General features: G+C 38.7%; 1 protein-coding gene across 1 annotated transcript in view; it reads right to left on the bottom strand.

Moving 5' to 3' along the window:
• Positions 1–10,441, bottom strand: part of ZSWIM5 (zinc finger SWIM-type containing 5) — a 214,732-nt gene extending 204,291 nt beyond the window's left edge. Inside the window, exon 1 of the mRNA XM_088022453.1 lies at positions 9,832–10,441. Coding sequence (XP_087878579.1) covers positions 9,832–10,426 — 595 coding nt within the window. The 5' untranslated portion in view covers positions 10,427–10,441. The remainder of the gene's footprint in view (positions 1–9,831) is intronic.
• Between the last annotated feature and the right edge of the window lie 12,328 nt (positions 10,442–22,769).

Raw genomic sequence — 22,769 nt, 5'->3', positions numbered from 1 at the left:
CAACATGTATACATGATGCTTGCCAGTCATGTCAGTTTATCAGGTGCTGACAGGCTGGCTTTTCCTGAATGTATTAATGCTGCAGGCTTCCATTCAATAAAACCATGAATGAATAGGGAAAAAAACATAATTATCTCCAAGGCTTTCAAAGACATAATACATTTCCCTGTTGCTTACAGACCACTGATAATGAATGGATAGACCAAAATCCATTTTGCTGATTGGCTCTATCATATATCTATACCTAAAGGAAGCAATATTTTTTAAAAAAACAAAGGAAAAAGGGGGATTATATGAAGATAACAAAGCTATTCTAAAGGCAGAAATCTGTAAAATTTATTTTGAGAAAAAAGGATTAACTGGTAATATTTCTGTCATCTTCCTGCCTGCCAGTGTTATTCCTCTGACTCACACGATGGACTAGAGTATTACAGGGCATAGAAATGTCAATACAGAAGAAATTTCGTGAAAGGTTAATCTAACTTATAAGCAATAAATGGTGCTTTCAAACTTTATGGTAATATTAGACATAATTTCAATGTTTCTTATAATTGGAATTATATCAAAATAGAGCAATACAACCAGCTGTCCCCATTTCTTCTGTTAATCACTTCCTACTCTTTGCCTCCATAGTTACTACCTCTAATTATTACAAAACACTGTGTTAAATGCCATTTTACATGTGTATCCTACACTAAACTATGTACTCCTTAAATATAGAAATTATGTTCTATTTGGCACAAAACATTAAAAAATGTTAAATATAAGTTTCACAAATGAATAAGTGAACAAACATGAAGAAAATTATACATTGGCATTACATTTAGACAAGTGTCTTTTGATGGTGATAAAGACAGAGACTTTATATACTTTTGCATAAGACCTTTCCAAAACACAGGCATAAATTCTTTAAGTGGTAAGAAAATAATTTTCCTTGAAATCCATTAATAAACCTAAAGATTGGTAAAACAGAATAGATTGAAGTAGAAAATAAAGATGACATGGTCCATAGCATTTGTGTAATAAGTATTACATAATGCTTTGATTGCCTACAATAAGTTTAAAAACACTGATAACACTAATAATCATTTTTCTATAGCAATGTTTTTCAATCTTAATTGTGCATAAATCTAGGAACTTTTTTAAAATTCTGAAGTTCAGTCCTCATTCTCAATTAATTTGGAGTGAGTCCTGGATGGACACTGCCTTTAAAAAATCTCCCCAGGTGATTTTTTTTTTAAGATTTTATTTATTTATTTGACAGAGAGAGACACAGAGAGAAGGAACACAAGCAGGGGGAGTGGGAGAGGGAGAAGCAGGCTTCCCGCCGAGCAGGGAGCCCGATGCAGGACTCGATCCCAGGACCCTGGGATCGTGACCTGAGCTGAAGGCAGACGCTTAACGACTGAGCTACCCAGGCGCCCCTGATTTTTTTTTAAAGATTTTTTTTATTTATTCATTTGAGACAGAGACAGAGAGCACAAGCAGAGGGAGAGGCAGAGGGGGAGGGAGAAGCAGACTCCCTGCTGAGCTGGGAGCCCGACATGGGGCTCGATCCCAGGACCTGGAGATCATGACCTGAGCCAAAGGCAGACACATAGCCATCCAGGCGCCCCTCCCCAGGTGATTTTAATGTGAAACCGAGGTTGAAACCCACTATTCTTTCCTTTAAAATCAAAATTTTGAAGTATAATTTACATTCAATAAAATTTTAAGTGTACGAAATTCGTAAGTTTTGACAAGTAAGTACAGTCATGTAGCCGCTACCACGATGGTGATATAAAACATTTCCATCACCCAAAACGGTTCCCTCATACCCCACTACCCTGTATCCTAGCAACTACTGACTTACTTTCTGTCACTATAGCCTTGGGCCTTCTAAAATTTCATATACATGAAACTGTGTTGTATGTACTCTTTTTGGTCTAGCTTCTTTTATTTAGCATATTTTTTTTATTTTTTAAAGATTTTATTTATTTATTTGAGAGAGAGAGAGAGAGCACTGAACTGGAAGGAGAGGGAGAAGCAGGCTCCCCGTGAGCAGGGAGCCCGATACGGGGCTAAATCCCAGGACCCTGGGATCATGACCTGAGCCGAAAGCAGAGGCTTAACTGACTAAGCCACCCACAGGTGCCCCTAGCATAATGCTTTTTAGATTCATCCATGCTTCTAGGCTATCAATAGTCTGTTCTTTTTTACTGCTGAATAGCATTCCATTGTTTGGATATACAATTTATCTATTTACTCAGCCCTTGGGATGTTTCCAGTTTAGGGCTACTCTGAATAAAGCTTCCCTGAATATTCAAGTACAAGTCTTTTTATGAACAGATGTTTTCATTTCTCTAAGTACATACCTAGGAATCAGGTTGCTGAATCTTATGATTAAGTGTATGATTAATTTTATAAGAAATTGTTTTTCAAAGTGACTATCATTTTGCATCCCCACGAACAAGGTAAGACAGTTCTTAGTTGGTCCACATCCTTGCTAGCACTGATACTGGCAGTCTTTTATTTTTAGCCATACTAGTGTGTGTGTGTGGGTAGTACTACTAGTAGTAGTATCTCCTTAGGTTACACTTTGCATTTCCCTAAGGACTAAATGATAATAAGTATACAAACAACTGTTCTGAAAGCAAGAAAAGCAGGGGCGCCTGGGTGGCTCAGTCATTAAGCCTCTGCCTTTGGCTCGGGTCATGATCCCAAGGTCCTGGGATCGAGACCCACATCGGGCTCCCTGCTTCGCGGGAAACCTGCTTCTCCCTCTCCCACTCCTCCTGCTTGTGTTCCCTCTCTCGCTGTGTCTCTCTCTGTCAAATAAATAAATAAAATCTTTTAATTAAAAAAAAAGCAAGAAAAGCAGAGGGGTTAATGGTATTTCATCTTTTGATTTAATAGTCTATTTTTAAAGAAGGTAACAATGTTATACTGCCCTGCATACCACGTTCATCACTCCATTGTAATGGGAAACAAGCAAATGACCAAAAAACATATACACATAAAACTTTAAAAATAGGTTTCTGAGAATCTCTTAGAATCAAGTACCCACTCCGTTTATAACCCCCCACCTACATAAAATGGCAACATAATGTAGTCCTTAGACGCTTAGGCTTTAGTGTCCAACTTGGGTTTATATTCTAAGGTAGGAAAATACAAAATATTTTGGAATGAGGTCCACTAAAAACAGGTAAATGGTTATTTATTAAGCCTTACGCAAGTGATATTCAATGAATGAGGGGCACCTGGGTGGTTCAGTCAGTTAAGTGTGGGACTCTGATGTGGCTCAGGTCATGGGATAGAGCCCCAAATCAGGATCCACCCAGCACAGAGTCTGCTTGGGATTATCCCTCTCCCTCTCCTTCTGTCCCTCCCCCCATTCTCGCACACACTCTCTCTCTCTAAATTAATAAAATCTTTAAAAAATATATTCAATGAATGAATCAAGAACTAGTTAATAAGTTTCAAGGGTTTTTTTTTAATCTATGTAATGTTTTAAAAATCAGAAACATCCAGAAATTATAAATTGCCAGTGTATCTCCTAGGCTCCCATTACATATAAATCAATGAAGAGATATGTCCGTACTACATAAATATAAAAAAGTTATATAATAATTTATTCATTTATTCAATAAACATTTACTAAACACCAACTTATAGCATATCACATTATACATTCTAAGAGGGCAAACAATTTTTTTTAATACTGAAAACCAAAAATTAATCAGTTGGCTACATATGATCATCAAAAGTATCAGAGTAATTTAGCATATGATAATATAATGCTAAAGCTAATATTAAAATGAGTGTGATTTCCCTAGCATACTAGTTCAGTGATAGGCTAAAAGTGGCCAAGAAGCATGCTGTCTGTATCAGGAAAGAACTAAGCCTATAAATAAACTACAAGGTAGAAAATTCATATAAGAGTGGTCTGGAATGGAAAGGGACACCTGGGTGGCTCAGTCAGTTAAGTGTCTGCCTTCAGCTCAGGTCATGATCCCAGGGTTCTGGGATCAAGTCCCGTATCGGGCTCCTTGATCAGCAGGGAACCTGCTTCTCCCTCTGCCTGCCGCTACCCCTGCTTGTGCTCTCTCTCTCTGACAAATGAATAAATAAAATCTTTAAAAAAAAAATGGAATGGATTGTAGTCTATTTCCAATATCAAACACTAATTCTAAACCATATGAACTTGGGGTCTGGAAACAGGTTAAGACAAGGTTCATATGCTTTCAGGGTTACCTATTTCCAAAGTCAAGTTATAAAGGATATGCATAAAAAAAATCCCACAGTAATCTGTCCATCCATACATGTATACCCTGAGTGCACAGTCATCATTTTTTATAAAAAATGACAGGTTTAACCTTTAAATCACCACCTACTATACAAAAAAGTTCCACATGTACTAAAAGTATTAAAAAAAAAATCATGCAAATTGATTTAATTAAATTGAAATAATGCTTACCTAATAAAATGAATGTGGTGTTTTCTAATTTAAGCCATAGCCAATGAAGAAAAGTTTAAAATCCACATGAAACTCTTTTACGCAACAAGAAATAAGCATGAGAAGCTATTATGAATTGAATTGTGTCCCTCTAAAAATGGTATGCTGAAGTTCCTAACCCCCAGTACCTCAGAATGTGACCTTAGTTGGAAATAGGGTCATTGTACATGTAATTAGTTAAAATGAGGTCATACTGGAATAGGGTGGGCCCCTAATCCAATATGACTGCTATCCTTATAAAATGGCCATGTGAAGACAGAGACACATAGGAAGAATGCCATGTGAAAACAAAGGCAGAAATTAGAGTTCCGTGCCAAGGAATGCCAGCAAACCCCTGGAAGCTAGAAAAAGCAAGGAAGGATTCCCCTATAGGTTTCAGAGGGAGCGTGGCCCTGTCATATCTTGATTTCAGACTTCTGGCCTCCAGAATTGTGAACCAATAAATCTGTGTTGTTTTAAGCCACCCAGTTTGTGGCACTTTGTTACAGCAGCCATAGGAAACTAATAAAGTATTTTCAGTATCTCTCTTGTACAGTCATTAATTTACAGGCATTATTAATGCCTTGATTTTTAAAAATTATTTTGTAAGGTATAATATAGTAAACTTGACTTTTTGGGTATAGTTTTATATATTTTAACACATTTACGTATGTTCATATAACCATCACCGTAATAGAACACTGACAGTTAACATCTTAATTTTTAATAGCCACTGTTGAAATGAAATGGTTTCACATAGGCATAAATAAATTTCTAGCCCTTTCACTTCAAAATTTAGTTTGTACTAACACTTCAATAATATATTTTTTAATTCCTAAAATAGAGATAACATCTAAAATAAAATCCACTATCTTTAGTTTATTCATTATCTTTCAAATCTAAAGCTCTAATCACTGAATTCTACTCCTGAAATCAATATTGCACTGTATGTTAATTAACCAGAATTTTAAAAAATTTTTTTTAAAAATCTAAAGCTCTCTTTGAGAAAATCACCTTTAATAAGAATTCCTCTAAAGCTTTCATTTGAAGAAAATGGTAAGTCACCATTCTTCACACAAAACAGTCAACATAGAAGATACACACATGTAACATTCATACTACTTAATGTTATCAGTTTATTAATATGCACAAGTATGAAGTTTCCCCATATCTTCTAATACCACATGAATACTAAAAATCCAGGCTTCACTCTTTTTTTTTTTTTGTAATTTTTATAACACTGAGAAGTCTGTTCTTAACCTTCACTATTCAACAAACATTTATTAACTATTAAGATGTTTGTGTGATGTGCTGGGGGAGAGGAAGAAAGAGAGAACTCATTGCTTAAGTAAAGGAAGGTGATTTTAAAACTTGATAAGTTTCTACTCTAAAAAATTTTACCACGTATCCCTTAAAGGGATGCAGCTACCTTTTGTGCTAGAACAGCTTAAATGTAAATTCATTTTTCCCCACATGAATTTTATTATGATTTTATAACTATTCTAACTTACACAAAATGCTATAAAACTTTTTAGGTGAGGATATCTTTTGTTCCCCCCCAAAATACAGATCAAAACAAATGATATATAAAAATCAACAACCGTAATACTTGTCACAATGCACTTCACAAAAGTTGTACTATAGAAAAATTTCATAGAAGTTTATTGATAATGTACAAGTACTCATAATTATAAACTTATTACTTGGTATCTAAGCTATGAATAACTTCCTGAAATGGATCTTTTAATTATTATTGTCTTTGTAATTATACTTCTTCCATGTAAGGTAGTACATAGCACTGTGGCTCTAGTCTTAAAGACTATCCAAGGACAAATTATACTTACTAGAAAATGTACAGACTAAAAATATGGGGTTATGTTGAAGTCAACTGTCATAATCTATGAAAATTTCTGGATACATATGTAAATTATAATATATGAATATATATAATATATAATATACATAACATAAAATATATAATAATATATAAGAATTTACATAATTAAGATATACCAGCACAGAAGGACCCTAAAGGCTCTTACCTAATTTTTTTAAAATCTAAATATCCAAATAAATATTTCTGCATTTAAGAGAAAAAAACTGTTAATGTTTAAAAAAACACAACTGCATTTATTTTTAACAGCATTTGTGAGATTTAATAGACATAAGAAAATGTACTGAACCAAAGGAATCGAACAGCAAAAGGAATTAGTATAAGGTGAATATCCAACAACTACAACCTAGGTTCGGTGAGAGAGCATTGTCAGAGCATCCAAAGACCCCTGGGTACTTCCTCTTCGTCATGTTAATACTTCTTTCCCCTAAATCAATCCACAGATAAATTAATTTAAAGTATGATGAATTGCAAAAAAAGGGTCAACATCTTAAAACTATTACTAAATTAAAATCATGCCATTCTTATACCATCTGCAGACTCCTAAATAAGTATTTTTTTCCAAAGTTTATACTACTGCTAATTTCCATGGACTTCTTAAACAGGTTAAAAATGCAAATATCTAAAACATCTGAACTCTATTACCTTCATAATACTGAGAGATCAGACTGTAAGTCTTTCACACAGCTTTAAATTTACAGATGTCCATGAAAAGACTTAATTTACAATTTTCCCTTTTTAAAAGGAACAATACTTCTGATTCAGTACTGTTTTGTAGAAGAAATGCATCCTTCGAGCATTACAGCCTATAGCTCTCCATTTGTTTACATCAACCTGGGAAAGTTTCAGTTCTGATTCAAAATCTGATGTTTTCTACAGAGTACTTGCTTTTCAACAAGTCCATGACTTCCCATTACTGGATTCCATGTGGAAAGTAATCAAAAGTTACTAAACGTAATATACCTACTCTTTGTACAAGTCTTTTTGTTATTATCTATTTTCTTTCAAAATTTTTGTTTTGTGTTATGCTGTTTTCTTCATTTTTAAAAATTTACTTATTTTTACTTTGAGGTCTTTTTGTTTTCTCCATTTAAATCTCCTTATGAATCCTTTCTTTAAAAGAATATTATTATAAAAATACCTTAACCTTTCCTTTCTAAACCATCAGCCTTCAGTAACTTCCCAATTCCGAGGTTATAACTATGGCTTACCAACAGCAAGGAAATATGTAGCATTTTTAAATTAGCACCACTGAATAATTAAATTGAGTTTGAAGTTATAAACTGAAAAACATGATTACTATCTTCCTATATACAAATCATTTCCTCACTCATCTCTTGGCAATACTTTTATAAAACCTATCATCTAAATTAAGTCACATACTCACATTTTAAATTTAAGAGATGAGAGATGAGTCTTAATTTCACATAAAAGGTGATTCATGCCAAGATACAGAACTCAAAATGCTACAGAATGGAATATCCTTCTCTTTCACACTCATTAGCATAAATTAAGGTAAGAAAAATAAGACTACACAGCTCTTGGTTCTCAAACAGCCTTACCTAAAAATAAGTAATTCACTCTCCTACCTTCATCTATGAAATCCACAGCAAGAATCAGAAAATGTGCTTATGTGTCTTTTCTCCAGGTCCCAAACCTATCATATAAGAGCTAATTACCCCAATAAGCATGACGACTATCATATCAAGAAAGAAAAATGTCTGATTTAAACATTACCTGCATTATCCATAAAATCTGATTTCATTTGGAATTTGACATTATAGTCACTCACAAAACATACACCTCTTTAAAACTCTTCGTGTCCCTTATTTGCCCCCTCAAGTTTGAAAATTCTTTCAAATCCATCCCTTATGTAAAATGACCACTTAAATTGACGCTTTTCAATTTAAAATATTTTAAACAAGTATCTTAAAAGTTAACTGATCTAAACTCATACAAATAAAGTCTACAGACTAATAGAGAAATGCCTACATTCACTTTCATGTTTTCAATATTTCAGTACTCAGGCTGTACACTTTAATTATCTGATTATTCAACTCATTCTTTCAAAAATACAAATGCACAAAGGACTAGCTAGCCTTTTCCAAATAAAACTTTCTCAATCCACTGTCACTGTATTCTGACACAGTATAAATTTAGATAAATTTACATTTCACATTTGCAAAAGAAATTGTGGTACACTGTTGTTTTAAAAAGAAACAGAAGATTCAATGATTCTCAATAACCATAAGTAGATTACTTTACATGAAACATCACAACGCACCACTCTCCAAAAGAAAAAAAATTTCAAATATATTAGTTTTACCTGGGGAAAGAGAGCTAGATGTTTGGCATGCCTGTGTATGTGTTCAGTGCTTGTTTAATTCTAAAAACAACCTTTCTCCAACTCCTTTCAAAAATCAGTATTTTTTCAATAAATATGAGCATATACTGTACAATAAAATGCATAATGCTCACATCCAGAATGCTACAATAAACCCGAATAGAAAAAAAAATCAGTGTTTTAATTTTCCACACAGCAATTCAATGTTAAACAATGTCATTTTCCCCCCCTTTCTCCCTAACCATTCCACATATCAGGTCTACTCCTGTATTTGTGTATTTAGTAAAATTAACAAATTGACTAGAAGATCCAGAGGAGTAAAAGAAAAAGAAATCATCTTTCACTTTCCCACCAACAAAAAGATAAAACAAAAGCAAATTCGAAGACTTGTTAAATGAGAAGCATCTGAAAAACCCAACGTGACCAGCTTTTGATTTACCCTAGTCTGACAAGGAAGACAGACCCCACCCCCACTCCAGATTGTGTGGCTTTTTTTTCTTTGGGTGGGGGTGTGGAGAAGAGAGCTGTCACATTTCCATCTTCGGTTATTGTTAAGTCCACAGCCTAGATTCCCAAGTACCACTGGTCCAGGGGAAAAAATATTAAAGCGGATAATTTTAATTGTTTGAAATGCACAGTATTTTGTTGATGTTTTTCTGATTTTAAAGTTAATTATACCCAGCTTCAATCTGCTAAGACTACAGATTGCCTTTGACAGTCTGTCCCTCAAACATTCCCTGTAAGACAGCTTGCTCCAGATTCACTAAGAATTCTCTTCTCTCTAAACTTAAATTAGAAAAAAGGATTTCTGAAATTATTACATCCAAAAAGGCATTCCTCCCCATCCTTTTGCCTTTGGTGTGGGGTGCAGAATTAAGAGCAAAAAAGAGATCTATTTGCTCTTCGAACAAAAAGAAATGGGGTAGAGGGCGAGTGGGGGAGAGAGCAGCAGTGGACCTGAATGAAATGTTGAGAAAAGTTTTTTATGTGACTAATGTGTCCTTCGGCAAGGGAACAAGAGTTGGGCAGAAAGCCGGAATCTCAGCCCCGGGCTCCTGCAGAGAAGGCACCTGCGGAAAAGAAGGCCAGGCACCAGAGAGGAGCCGGGCGAGCACCTACCGACTTGCAGCACGTTCTCCACCGAGCCGCTGTCCAGCAGACGGATGCCCCGGCGGAACGGCAGCCCCTCGCCGCCGCCGCCCGCCGCTCCGGCCGCTGTGCCCAGCCCGGGGGATGTCCCCGCCGCGGCGGCCCCGGGGGCGGAGCCGGTCGGAGCTGCGGCCCCGGGGGGCGGCGGCGGCCCCTCCTCGGCCGGCGAAGCCCCCGCGGCGCCGCCAGCCGCTCCGGCGCCGGGGCCGCCACGGTACTGGAAACTGGAGTACATGCAGATCTCCCGCTCATTCCGCGGGAAAGACCAGTAGACGATGCGGCGCTGCACGGGCTCCGGGATCCGCTCGAAGCGCTCCTCCACCCTCTCGTACGCCCACTTTTCCGCCACCGTCTTGGCGGCGCAGTCCAGCAAGGACTCTGGCTGCAGGTGGGGGCGGGCCCCGGGGGCCAGGCAGCAGCCGCCGACGCCCCCCACCCCGCCGCTGGCCGCCCCGGACGAACCGCGAGGGTGGTGAGCCTGCGGGCTGGGCCACGAGCACAGGCGCTTAGCCGGAGAGACCGGCGACGGCGAGAGCAGCTCCTCTCGCTCACCTCCTTCCGCCATTGCTGGGAACTAACTGACTGAGGCGGAGGCGGCGGCGGCGGCGGCGGCGGCGGCGGCAGCAGCAGCAGCGGCTGCACCGACTGCGGCTGAGACCCCGGCCACGGCCACGCGCCCCGCGCAAGCGCCCAACTGCGGCGCCAGGGGGCGGGGCGAGCAAACTCGCGAGCCGGCCGGCCCGAGTGGGGAGCCTGGGCCGGTCCGGTGCGCGCGCCGCAAGGGCCGGCGAGGGCGTCCTGCGAACGAGCGTAAGGCGGCGCGCGCCGCCCGGGCCGCCACGGGCGCGAGAAGGGGCGGGAGCGAGCGCCGGCCGGCGGCGCGCGCGAGGCGCAGGCAGCCCAGAACGCGCGCCGAGCGCTTGCGCGGGGCCGACGGCCACCTAGGGGTGAGGAGCGCCCGGCACAGTCGCCGGCCAGCGCGCCTCTAGCCCACCTGCCGCCTGGCCAGAGAGGGGTGGACTATGTGGCCAAATGAAATGGCCAGGCCGCGAGCCCTCGGAGGAGCCGCCTCTGTAAAGTTCTAAGCTTGCCGGGCACAGGCAGAGAGAAAGTTCAAAATCAGGCTGCTGTGGTAGAAATTAACGAGACAGGAGACTGTCTTGGCCGAGCAGAGGAGACGGCAGAAAGATGCTAGGAAGACACTAGGAAAAAATCGGTAAGTTCGAGTGACGGAAACTTTCCTCACGCCGCAATAATGTAGAATAAAGTCGGCGGTCGCCTCCAGAGGCGGGCAAAGTTGCACCAGCCCGTGACTGGACAGTGGGGCGCCAAGATCTCACCGCCTAGGCTGCTGCACCCTCCTAGGTCTTGGCGGGTTTAGCACCTTGCATCCTAGGAAACAAAACAATTTTTTGTGTGGCTTTGGTAGAATTCTCTGATCCCCTGCTTCCAGTCTAAATGAGGTCTTTCATGTTTTCCTCACTTGGCTTTTTTTTTCTTACACCTTTGTATTACTTATAACAAATTGTACACATATTTTTATATATTTGTGTAATGTCTGACTGCCCAACTGTGTGTAAACTCCATGAGAGCCGGGATCATTTCTATTTTCTTCTCTATAATTTATCCTCAAGTGGGTGCTCAAGAATGGCAATTTCACCGCTAACTCCTCCATAAACAACGCTGTTATAAGCGGCAGTGTCTGTTGCTCAGTCAAGAAAAACTCATTATTTCAGATTTGCTGACAGACTAATCTCTACAACTTTAAAATGTTCCAAGAACTATATTAAGAGTTCCTTTAATTGCAGTTTCCCTTTGAAATGAACGAGTTCTAGGGTATAAAGAATAAGAAGAGAGTAAATGATTGGAGACAAATGAGCCAAAGTAGTTCGGTTTTGCTATAACCTCAGAATTAAAGAGCACAGGCTATAGAGGCAGAACTGGTTGTCAATCACATTTCCTATTTGTAGTGATGCTAGTCATGACTCACTTAAATGATTTGTAAAAGGAGCTAGTAATAATGCCCATCTAGGGGTGCCTGGGTGGCTCAGTTGTTAAGCGTCTGCCTTCCGCCCAGGTCTAGGTCCCAGGGTCCTGGGATCGAGCCCCACATCGGGCTCCCTGCTCGGTGGGAAGCCTGCTTCTCCCTCTCCGGCTCCCCTTGCTTGTGTTCCCTCTCTCGCTGTGTCTCTCTCTGTCAAATAAATAAATAAAATCTTAAAAAATAATAATGCCCATCTAACTGTTGTAAGAATTATAAATATTTCAAATGGAGTATTTATGTAGTACTCAATATGTTTATATCTGTAAATGGATTTGTATCTATTGATATCTTATTTGGTTGTTGTGAAATAGCATAATCTCTACTCCTCTTTAAATCTGGTACCACAGGGACACCTGGGTGGCTCAGTTGGTTAAGCGACTGCCTTCGGCTCAGGTTATGATCCTGGAGTCCCAGGATCGAGTCCCACATTGGGCTCCCTGCACAGCAGGGAGTCTGCTTCTCCCTCTGCCCCTCCCCCATCTCATGTGCTCTCTCTCTCTAAATAAATAAATAAATCTGGTACCACAATTATAGACTTCCATGGCACTTACTCTTTTCCTTCCTAGAACTTATAATTTTTTATGGGGGAGAAGGGGGTATTTCTTTAATGCCTTTCTCCCTGACTAGACTACATGTATGAAACATGTAAGCGCAGAAACCATTTCTATTTAAGGAAGGTCCTATCGTTATCACTTGCCATAATGCTTTATACATGGAAGATCTCAAAAAGTACTTGCTTTTTGAATCGATAAATATGTTACTCTGATTTAATCAACTGCTGGTAAATATGGTTAATAGAAGTTGGGACATAGAAAGAAATGTTCTTAAACATATTTATTAAAAGTTAAGTTTGAGGGGACGCCTGGGTGGCGCAGTTGGTTAACTGACTCTTGGTTTCATCTCAGGTCGTGATCTCTGGGTGGTGAGATCGAGCCCTGTGTGGGACTCTGCTGAGCACAGAGTCTGCTAAAGTTTTTGTCTCCCTCTCCCTCTGCCCCTCCCCGCCTCGCGAGCTCTCTCTCTCTGTCAAATAAATAAATAAATCCTTTTTTTAAAAAAGTTAAGTTTGATTCTTATGAGTTTGATTTAACTAGGTGCTTTTTCTTTATTTTGAGGACATTAAACAATATAGAAAAGAACACAAAAAATATAGAAAAGTATAACGAATAACAACCTACACCCATATTCTCACCATTCAGAATTAATAATTATTACTTAATATATCAAAAGTCCACTTTAACTACCTTCATATAGCATTCCCAGAAGCCAGTACAACCTTAGTTTGCAGCCCATTTTTAAATTATTGTAAGTGTAACATTGTTCTATTTGTATCTTAATTAATTAAATGGTATCACACTGTCTACCATCATACTGGTACCCTTCTTTTTTCAGTGCATATTGATACACAAACATCTCACTCATTCCTTTTAAGTGCTATAAAATATGCCATCTTGAGAATATATCACATTTTATTTCAAAGCCTACCTCCACCACTTGTTAGCTATATATAGCTTAAAGAAGTGACTTAAACCCTCTATGCCTCAACTTTCGAATTTATAAAATGGGAATGATAAGGGTTCTTACCTAATAGTTTGTTTTGTAATTAATGTATGTGATTGAATGGAATAGTACTTACCACATGGTAAGTACTCAATAAATGTTAGCTATTATTTATGTATGCATTTCACTAATGATGGATATTTATGTGTTTCCTTTATTATTATTACTTATTATTACAAACAGTACTTCAATGAACATTCAGTGCTACAATGAACATCTTTGTCTGGATCTCCTTGTACATATATTCTAGAATGTCTCTCCTTGGGATATAGCTAGAATAGAATTAGTAATCATAAGATAGAAACACTTTCAGTTTTGCTAAATGTTGCCAATTTATATTCCAATGTAGTTATACCATATATTAGTTATCAATGTGGAATAATAAATAACTCGGAAACTTAGAGGTTTCAAATTAACACTAGTAATTATTATCTCTCACAGTTTCTACAAGTAGGGAATTTGACAGCAGCTTCACTGTATGGTTCTAGCTCAAAATGTTCCATGAATTTGGCATTAGATGTTGGCTAAGGCTACAATCATCTGAAGGCTTGACTGGGACTGGAGGATCCTCTTCCAAAGTAGCTCACTCATACAGCTAGTAAGTTTGGTGCTAGCCCTTGGCAGGAAGCCTCAGTTCCTCTTCATCTGAGCCTCTGCAGTGAGCTATTTGAATATCCTTATGACATGGCTGGTTTTCTCCAGAGGAATTAAGAGAGCAAGTTAGAAGCTGCAATGCTTTTATGACCTAATCTAGGTAGAAGTCACACACCATCACTTCTACCATATTCTATTCTCTCAGAACAGTTATGACTCAGTGTGGGAGAAGATGCTACAAAAGCGTGAACACCAAGGAAGAGGCAAGGATCACTGAGCCATGCCGGATATTGGCTACCACAACCAACTCCCACCAGCACTGAGTAAGAATACTATTCCCCTATATTCTCACCAATATGCAATATGCAATATTATCAGACTAATAATTTTTAACAGCTTGATTAACAAGAAGTGTTTCTGTTTTATTTTTATGTGGTTACTGGTGAGGATGAGCATCATTTTACATATTTTTGGCCATAATACATCCCTTTCTGTATATTGCCTAATTACATCATTTTTTCTATTGGATTGTTTAATTTTTTTTTTGTAGTACTTTACATGTTCTGGATAGAAATTCTTTGTTATATGCATTGCAAGTATCTTCTTCCAGTGTGTGTTTTGTCTTTTAAATTTATTATGTTTTTTATTATATTTTGCTATATTGAAATTTAAAAAAAATTTTTAAGATTTTATTTATTTTTTGACGGAGAGAGAGATAGCAAGACAGGGAACACAAGCAGGGGGTGGGAGAGGGAGAAGCAGGCTTCCCGCCTAGCAGGGAGCCCGATGCGGGGCTCGATCCCAGTACCCTGGGATCATGACCTGAGCCGAAGGCAGACGCCTAACGACTGAGCCACCCAGGCGCCCCCGAAATTTTAAATTTTGATGACATCAAATTACCTAACTTTTCTTTTAAGTTTTGCACATATTATATCTTATTTAAGAAAGCCTTACCTAGTCTATATTTTCTTCTAGTAGTTTTGAAATTTTTTCACTTTTTGGTCTTTTTTCTCATATGGAATTTTTTTCTTTCTATGGATGTAATTTTAATTTTTTTTATATGGGGAGAGTGGATAATTGCTCTAAAACCATTTGTCAAATAGTTCAGCCTTTCCTGAATTGGTTTGTGATATACCAAATTGTCTCATATCCATAGGTTTGTTTCTGGGCCCTTTTTTCTGTTTTACCTACCTTTTTATCACTTCCTATTACAACAATACATTTTTAATTAATAATTTAATTTGGTAATATGTAACTTTGGAAATTTGGAAATGTTTAGATAACTAGTAAGATGACTCTCCCTTCTTTGTCCTTGTTTTTCAAATTTGTTTTAGCTATCCATGCACCTCCTTATCCTTTCATGTGAACCTTATAATCAATTTTACTATGTTCCAAAAAAGTCCTGCAGGGATTTTTTTCTTGGAATTACATTGAATTTCTAGATTAACCTGGGGACAGCTAATATCTTTATAATTCAGTCTTCATAAATGTAGTACTCTCTTCATTTATATGGGTCTTCTTTGCCAATCTTTTTAAAAAAACTAAATAGTTTATTATTTTTTAGTTTTTTATTTTGTGGCCTTAGTGATTGCTAAATCTTTTCCAAGATACCATTAAACAAGAAATAATTTCATTTCTGATAGGTTAACATCCAGTTAGTAAGATAAGGTGAACACAGGAAAAGTTAAATAACAGTAAAAGACTGAAAGATTACAAAAAAGCAATAGGTACAGTAAGCTTCAGAGGATTGTCAGGTGACTTGAAGAAGCAGCGATTATTTTGGGAATCAGAAGAAGGATCACTTTGAGTAGAAATTGTGAGAGATAGCTCTACTGTAGTTTTCTTTCATCTAGATCTTGGAGAATAAGTAGGATTAAATAGACCCAAAGGCTTAGGGAAGGAATTTAAATTGGGTTGAACTACTTCAACAGAAACCCAAAAGCTTTGAAAAGTACAAAATATTTTAATGGAACAGTTTTTTAAAATCTGTTTGGTGATAAAAATGGGAAATAAAGATTAGAAGGGTCTTTGAAAGCCAAATTATGGATAATCTTAAATGCCAGGTAAGGAGTTTGAAGTTGACTATACAGAATGAGCAATGGGAAACCAAGGTTGTTAGATATCTATATGGCATTATAAAACTGAATATAACCTATTTTCTATTTTTTCACATCTTTCCTCCCATTAGTCTGTGCTTTGTACGTAGTACATAATAGATTCTCAGTAAACATTTCATGAATGAGCGAGTGAATGGCCTGCTGTAATGTACAGAATCTATTTGAAGGGGGAAAAATGGAGGACATCGAAAACTCTTAGGAACCTATTCCAATAATCTGGTCATGCGTTAGTTGTTAGTGGCCTCAATTCCAATGACAGTAGGAGAGGAAAAATTTCCCTGAATAAAGTGCTTCTGAAAAAAAATAAAAAGAAAAATAAATAAATAAATAAAGTGCTTCTGTCCTACTGTTCCTGAAAACTGATACAGTGAATATTTATTAATATCAACACTATAACTTAGAGTAGCAGGGTGATTTTTTTTTTTTTTGGATAGACTATGAAGCTACATTTTGTGTTTTCTGGGTTTTTTTCCATTTTGAAACAAATAAAATGAATAAACCATTATTTATGAGGCATTATAAGTTAAATATAGCAACGCATATTAAGTTAGTTAAGACAGTCTAGGCCTGGGAATTGATAGAGCAAGCTGCCAAAAGATAAGGAAGCAAGGACATCCAATAATAATGGTATTTAAAATTGATACAGTGCTTTACAGTTTTCAGCTGGGAAATAAAGCAATGTTGAAGAAAATTTGCTGAGTTGTGTTGACCAAAAATACTAATTCAATACTTATTGCAAATCAAAATTAAAGCCCTAAATGCTGCTTAGTAAACTCTATTATTCATCCCTAACTGATTAGCACCTTTATCTACAGATTACCTATGCAGAAAGGCTCGAAAAGTTGTATCTTAATCAGGGTCACTAGCAAGTGAGTGACAGAACTCAAATCCATGTTGAATTCTGAGCCCAGTGAAATTTCATTTCTAGACTATATTTGTCTCACCCAAGAGCCAAAGGATTTGTAAGGATAGCATCAAAGTGAACATATATTCTCTTTCCTGGACAGCGACTCAAATTTGGCCAGAAAGGAGCTCTCAGATTGATTCACTTAAAAGGGAATAAACAATTAGATTTCTCAGTGAAGCATGAGAACAATTTCATTGGCTATACTCAAAGAGTGAAACTTAAGGAAAGAAAAAGGAAAAAGAGGGCAAGAACAAGATGAAGGAGATGGAGAAGGTGAGAAGGAAAAAGAAAAGCAGCAGTGACTTATAAGAGATAGACTATAATACACTGGAAATACCAGCAGATGGAATAATAATGAGACCAAAAGTAAGGCCTTGTTGATATGTGGCTTGTGTGGAGTAAATACAGAGGTCAGTAGTGTTACTGAGAGCTATGTGAGGCCATTGTTGACACCTGCCAGTTCTTCTCAAGATTAGTCTAAACACTGGTTCAGATTAAAACAATATTGGCTCGTTGACGTTAACATTATTGTTCGATTGCCTTAAATACAAAAGTCAATGTAGAGCTTATAGTCCAGTTTGGGAAACAAACATTAAACAAACACATAAATATATAAATACAGGTGGTAATAATACGGTGTATAAGACATTTGTGAATATGCAAAATGTGTTTGGGAACAGCAAGTACTCTTTGTTGATTGGAACACCAAGACTGTGGTAAGAAGTAGCAGAAAAAGACTGCAAAGGAGACTTGAGAGACATCACACAAAACTTTACAATGCTAATTAAAGAATGTGAATTCTCTTAGGTTGGCTGAAGGAAGTTGAAAAAGATGTTTTGAGCAGAAGAGTACATGATAAAAGGCAATTCAGGAAAATTAATCAGACGGAAGTGTGCAGGATGAATGGGGAGGAGAATAAGAATCTGGAGGCAGAAGATGAGTCAGGAGGCTATGGCAACATGTGAGATAGAGATGGTACAGTCCTGTAGAAGGCATAGGGCATCTAGACCTAGGGGCTGAAATCCAGCCTGCACTGCATTTGCCCAGCCCTGCACCTAAAGGCTTGCATCTGGGTGTCTTTTTCTATTCTCACCAAGGGACCGTATAAGCAGTGGCTCCAGGCCTGTATTACTCTGTTTTACCTCTCCTCTAGCGAGAGAATTGACCCATTTCAAAAAGACTGTGGGAGTCTAAAATACTTCTTTTACAGCATTGCAATGTCCAGGGTGAAAACTAAAATATCAAAATCAATGACCAAGAAGAATATATGACATCTTACAACAGCTCTTTTGATGTCAGGAAAATTTTGAGCCAAACTTAAAAACAAATCTTTAAAGTTGCATTTGTGAAACATCATCAACCCCTCAGGAATGGAACAAAAATCAGTGCTGAGATGAGGGTGAGGGGCGGAGTAAGACTCAGATGAAGATTTAGTCATCATCCAGCAAGCAAACCATATGCAATCCAGAGTCATTTGTTTAATAATGGAATTTATTCTAGTTTCCATTTCAAGAAGTAGAAAGTAAACACCTGTGCTTGCTGATAATGAAAGATTTGATAGGGTATATATTAAATACTGGATGGAGTGGGGGCAGGGAAAGGTATTTGGGAAATGGAAAGGAAACCCATGATTGAAACAATATTGAACCAATTGGACTTATTACCCAACTGTGCCATATTTCTTGTAGTAGACTTTATGGTTGTCTTCCTCATCCATTAAACCCCTCTTCAGTTGTGGAACAGCCATAAAATTAGAGGAGTTTATCTCCAAGGGTTAGCCCCAACTTGTCTAATTGATTGGAATAATCCCATACCCCATTCTAAAGAGATTCACTCAGAGATAAGCAAATACAAATTAGTCAGTGAATGGCATTTCCATGGTCATAGAAATTGGTTCAGGAATGAGCATGGGGCCAATGAGACATGTGGTTTGCTAGCAATTTCCAGGAAAAAATTGTTCTTACTTTTTTATGAGAGCCTATGGAAGCAATTCTCTTAGTGTCCTGACATAGAAAAGGAGATTATTGGTAGCATGCTTTGTATACAAAGGGAAAGCTAGACTTGGGTTGGAGCTGACACACCAGAAGCCATATGGAAAAGATAGAAAATAATTAGATTTCTTTTTTTTTTTAAAGATTTTATTTATTTATTTGACAGAGAGAGATGGCAAGAGAGGGAACACAAGCAGGGGGAGCTGTAGAGGGAGAGGGAGAAGCAGGTTTCCCGCTGAGCAGGGAGCCCAATGCGGGGCTCAATCCCAGGACGCTGGGATCATGACCTGAGCCAAAGGCAAATGCTTAACGACTGAGCCACCCAGGCAATAATTAGATTTCTGATGACGTTGCTGAACAGATGAATCAAAACCTATTTGAAGCCCCCTATGCCTGTTGACATCCAGTTACATGAGCCAATAATTCCCTTTATTATTTTTTCAGTAATTTATTGAGGTATAATATACATGCGTTAAAATGAACCAATCTTAAGCATATAGCTTGATGACTTTTAACATATGTACACACTCATGGGGCCAACACACAGATCAAGATATAGAACATTTCTATCAGGGGTGCCTGGGTGGCTCAGTCGGTTAAGCATCTACCTTCGACTCAGGTCATGATCCTGGGGTCCTGGGATCAAGCCCCAAATCAGGCTCTCTGCTTAGCAGTGAGTCTGCTTCTCCCTCTCCCTCTGCCCCGCCCTCCCACTGCTCATGCTCATGTTCACCCTCTCTCTCATAAATAAAATCTTTAAAAAAAATTTTTTTCTATCATTCCAGAAATTTCCTTTGTACTCCTTTCTAGTCAATATCCATTCCCCCAGAGAGAACCATTATTCACTTAAATGGAATCATAAAGTATGAATTCCTTTATGTATGGCTTTTTTCACTAAGTATGTCTTTGAGAATCATCTATATTATTCCTGTGTATCAGCAGTTTGTTCTAATTCTCAGTATTCCATTATATAAATGTGGCATACATTGCTTAACCCTTCTCTCTGGATAGACATTTGGTGTGTGTGTTAGTCAAGACAGGATTACATGTGCATTTATTACAGGGTATGCTCGATGGGGAACATGGAGTTAGTTAGGAACTAAGGAATACTGTGAGAGCCATCAGACCTCAGTGCAGATGGAGGAGAAAGGAAAGGAGGGAAGGTTGAGTGGAAGAGTCTTAGACTGCAGTGCAGTTCTAAGAAACTTAGGCAAGACCAAAGTCACCCATCAGAACAGTCTTGCATCTCCCAGGAACAGGCCTGCCTTAGTACACCTTCTACATTTAGTCAGTGGAGCAACCTGTGGAAACCATGGCCTCTGGGTGAATGCAGGGATGGATTTTAGAGCACAGCAGCTAAGATGGCCAATAAAGTATCACACACACACACACACACACACACACACACACACACACACACAGCCAGAGATCTAAGAAGAGCACTTTCATGGCTACCACAGTCCATCCTTGTACCTCACAGATGTACTTCTCCATGCAGGATCAGGAAGCAGATCCTCTGTTGTTCTATAACTGAGGGGAAATTCAGAAGAGGAAGATTGGTGGAGTGAACTATAACCCTCATTGCTGAAGTTGGTCTTGGGGCCAAAACTTCATCCTCATCTTCATCCTCAAGTTATCTATTCTGAATTCCCCTCACTCTCAGTTGTCACCTGAGGAGGTCTTAGAGCTTGCTTAGTAGTGTGACCCAAACCCTCAGTCCTTAGGGTTCTGAGCCCTTAGTAATCCTAGGATTGTTTGGTGTGTCTGTTCACAGTTACAGGGGCAAAGGAATACCAGAGTGTGTATATATGTCTCCTAATGTGTATATATGTATATCTTAATAGTTCTCTTTCTCTGAAGAACCCTAATACAATAACCATGTTCCATGTGCACATAATTCTTTCTTATCCTTTGTCTTGATTAAGATAGAAAAGAATGCATTGTCAACTCAGTGGCTACATACTATGAACCTAAGGCTGTATTAATACCATGTCTGGTATAGGAATTGCACTTGGGGCTGCTACTTGGTTGAGTAATCTAACAACCAATCTAGGTTTATGGCAATCTACAGGCATCCTGTAAAATCCCTCTAGTTTCTGGAAGGGTCACACTGGCAAATTAAATGGAGTTATAGTAGGAATCACCACTCCCTGCATCCTTTGTATCCTTTTGATCTTTAAATGTGACACTAATCTCCTCTATCCCCCCACTCCCACTCTAAGGACACACGGAGTGTGTCCTCCATTTTCAGAGGCTTACACTTGGCCTTTCCCACTAGGATAATTTATCCTACAGGCTAAGAACTCAATGTGGGAGTTACCCCTACTACCAAGTATATGAACTCCAATTATATATGCATGTTAAGGACCAGGAAAATAACTAGAAATGACTGTATGGTCTCTTGTGGACCCACTGTAGTTCAGAACTTGTCCAGGATTCCATTTATTACCTGGCCTCCATGTGCCCCCACTCTCTAACATGGGGATCATGATGACATTTCAGATCCCTGGGTATCAATCACCATCCATTCAAATCCTGTCTCCAAAAGTCCTCAAAATATCTGGATATTCCCCTTTCCTCAGTATGTAGCTATTCAAATAGTGGCCAGAGGTTTTTGGGCAAATCATTATGACAAAATTTGCTGTGGTATGGCAGGATCCTTCTCCCTGGGAACTCAGTCTCCTTTCAGACAATAGGTTCCAGTCTGGAAACTGGCTCAGGTCTAGAAATAGGGCAAAAAATCATTACCTTTTTTTTTTAAAGATTGTTTTTATTTATTTGAGAGAGAGAATGAGAGACAGAGAGCATGAGAGGGAAGAGGGTCAGAGGGAGAAGCAGACTCTCCGCTGAGCAGAGAGCCCGATGTGGGACTCGATCCCGGGACTCCAGGATCATGACCTGAGCCGAAGGCAGTCGCTTAACCAACTGAGCCACCCAGGCGCCCCACATTACCTTTTTTCTTTTTTTTTTTTAAAGATTTTTATTTATTTAACAGAGATAGAGAGCACAAGTAGGCAGAGCGGCAGGCAGAGGGAGAGGGAAAAGCAGGCTCTCTGCTGAGCAGGGAGCCCGATACGGGGCTCGATCCCAGGACCCTGGGATCATGACCTGAGCTGAAGGTAGCCTCTTAACTGAGTGAGCCACACAGGTGCCCCACCTTTTTTCTTTTAAGATCATTATTTTTAATTGAAGTGACTTCAATTTGTTTTGTACTTAATTTTATTATTCATAATTTTATGTTCTTTTTCCTTTTTTCAAGATTTATTTATTTATTTGAGAGAGAGAGAGTACACGCACAGAAGGGAGGGGGAGAGGGAGAGGGAGAGACAGTTTCAAACAGACTCTGTGCTGAACACAGCGGGCTCATCATGACCGCTAGATCAGGACTCGAACCAAAACCAAGAGTCAGATGCTTAATTGACTGTGCCATCCAGGCACCCCTATATTCTTTTTCATAAAGAGAACCCCCAAGATTGCATAGACTCCTGGCCACACAAAACTTAGATCTGCCCCTGTTTCTGAAAAGTAATGAGAAATAATCAACAGAACCATATACAAAAAGAGATCACACACAAGATCGTCTAGACCTGAGTCACTGAGCTCCTAGCCCTGGGGCTCCTGATATGACCATGTCTAGGAACTGGATGGGTCTTAAGATCTGGAACATAAGTGAACTTATAGGTGGGTTAAAGGAG

Source organism: Eumetopias jubatus, unplaced genomic scaffold (assembly GCF_037043125.1).
Source record: "Eumetopias jubatus isolate StellerSeaLion01/CBP00866 unplaced genomic scaffold, mEumJub1_p1.0 scaffold_4, whole genome shotgun sequence".
In the NCBI taxonomy this organism is placed as follows: Eukaryota; Metazoa; Chordata; class Mammalia; order Carnivora; family Otariidae; genus Eumetopias; species Eumetopias jubatus.
Note: the sequence above shows the minus strand (reverse complement) of the source record. Positions and strands in the feature narration are given on the sequence as shown.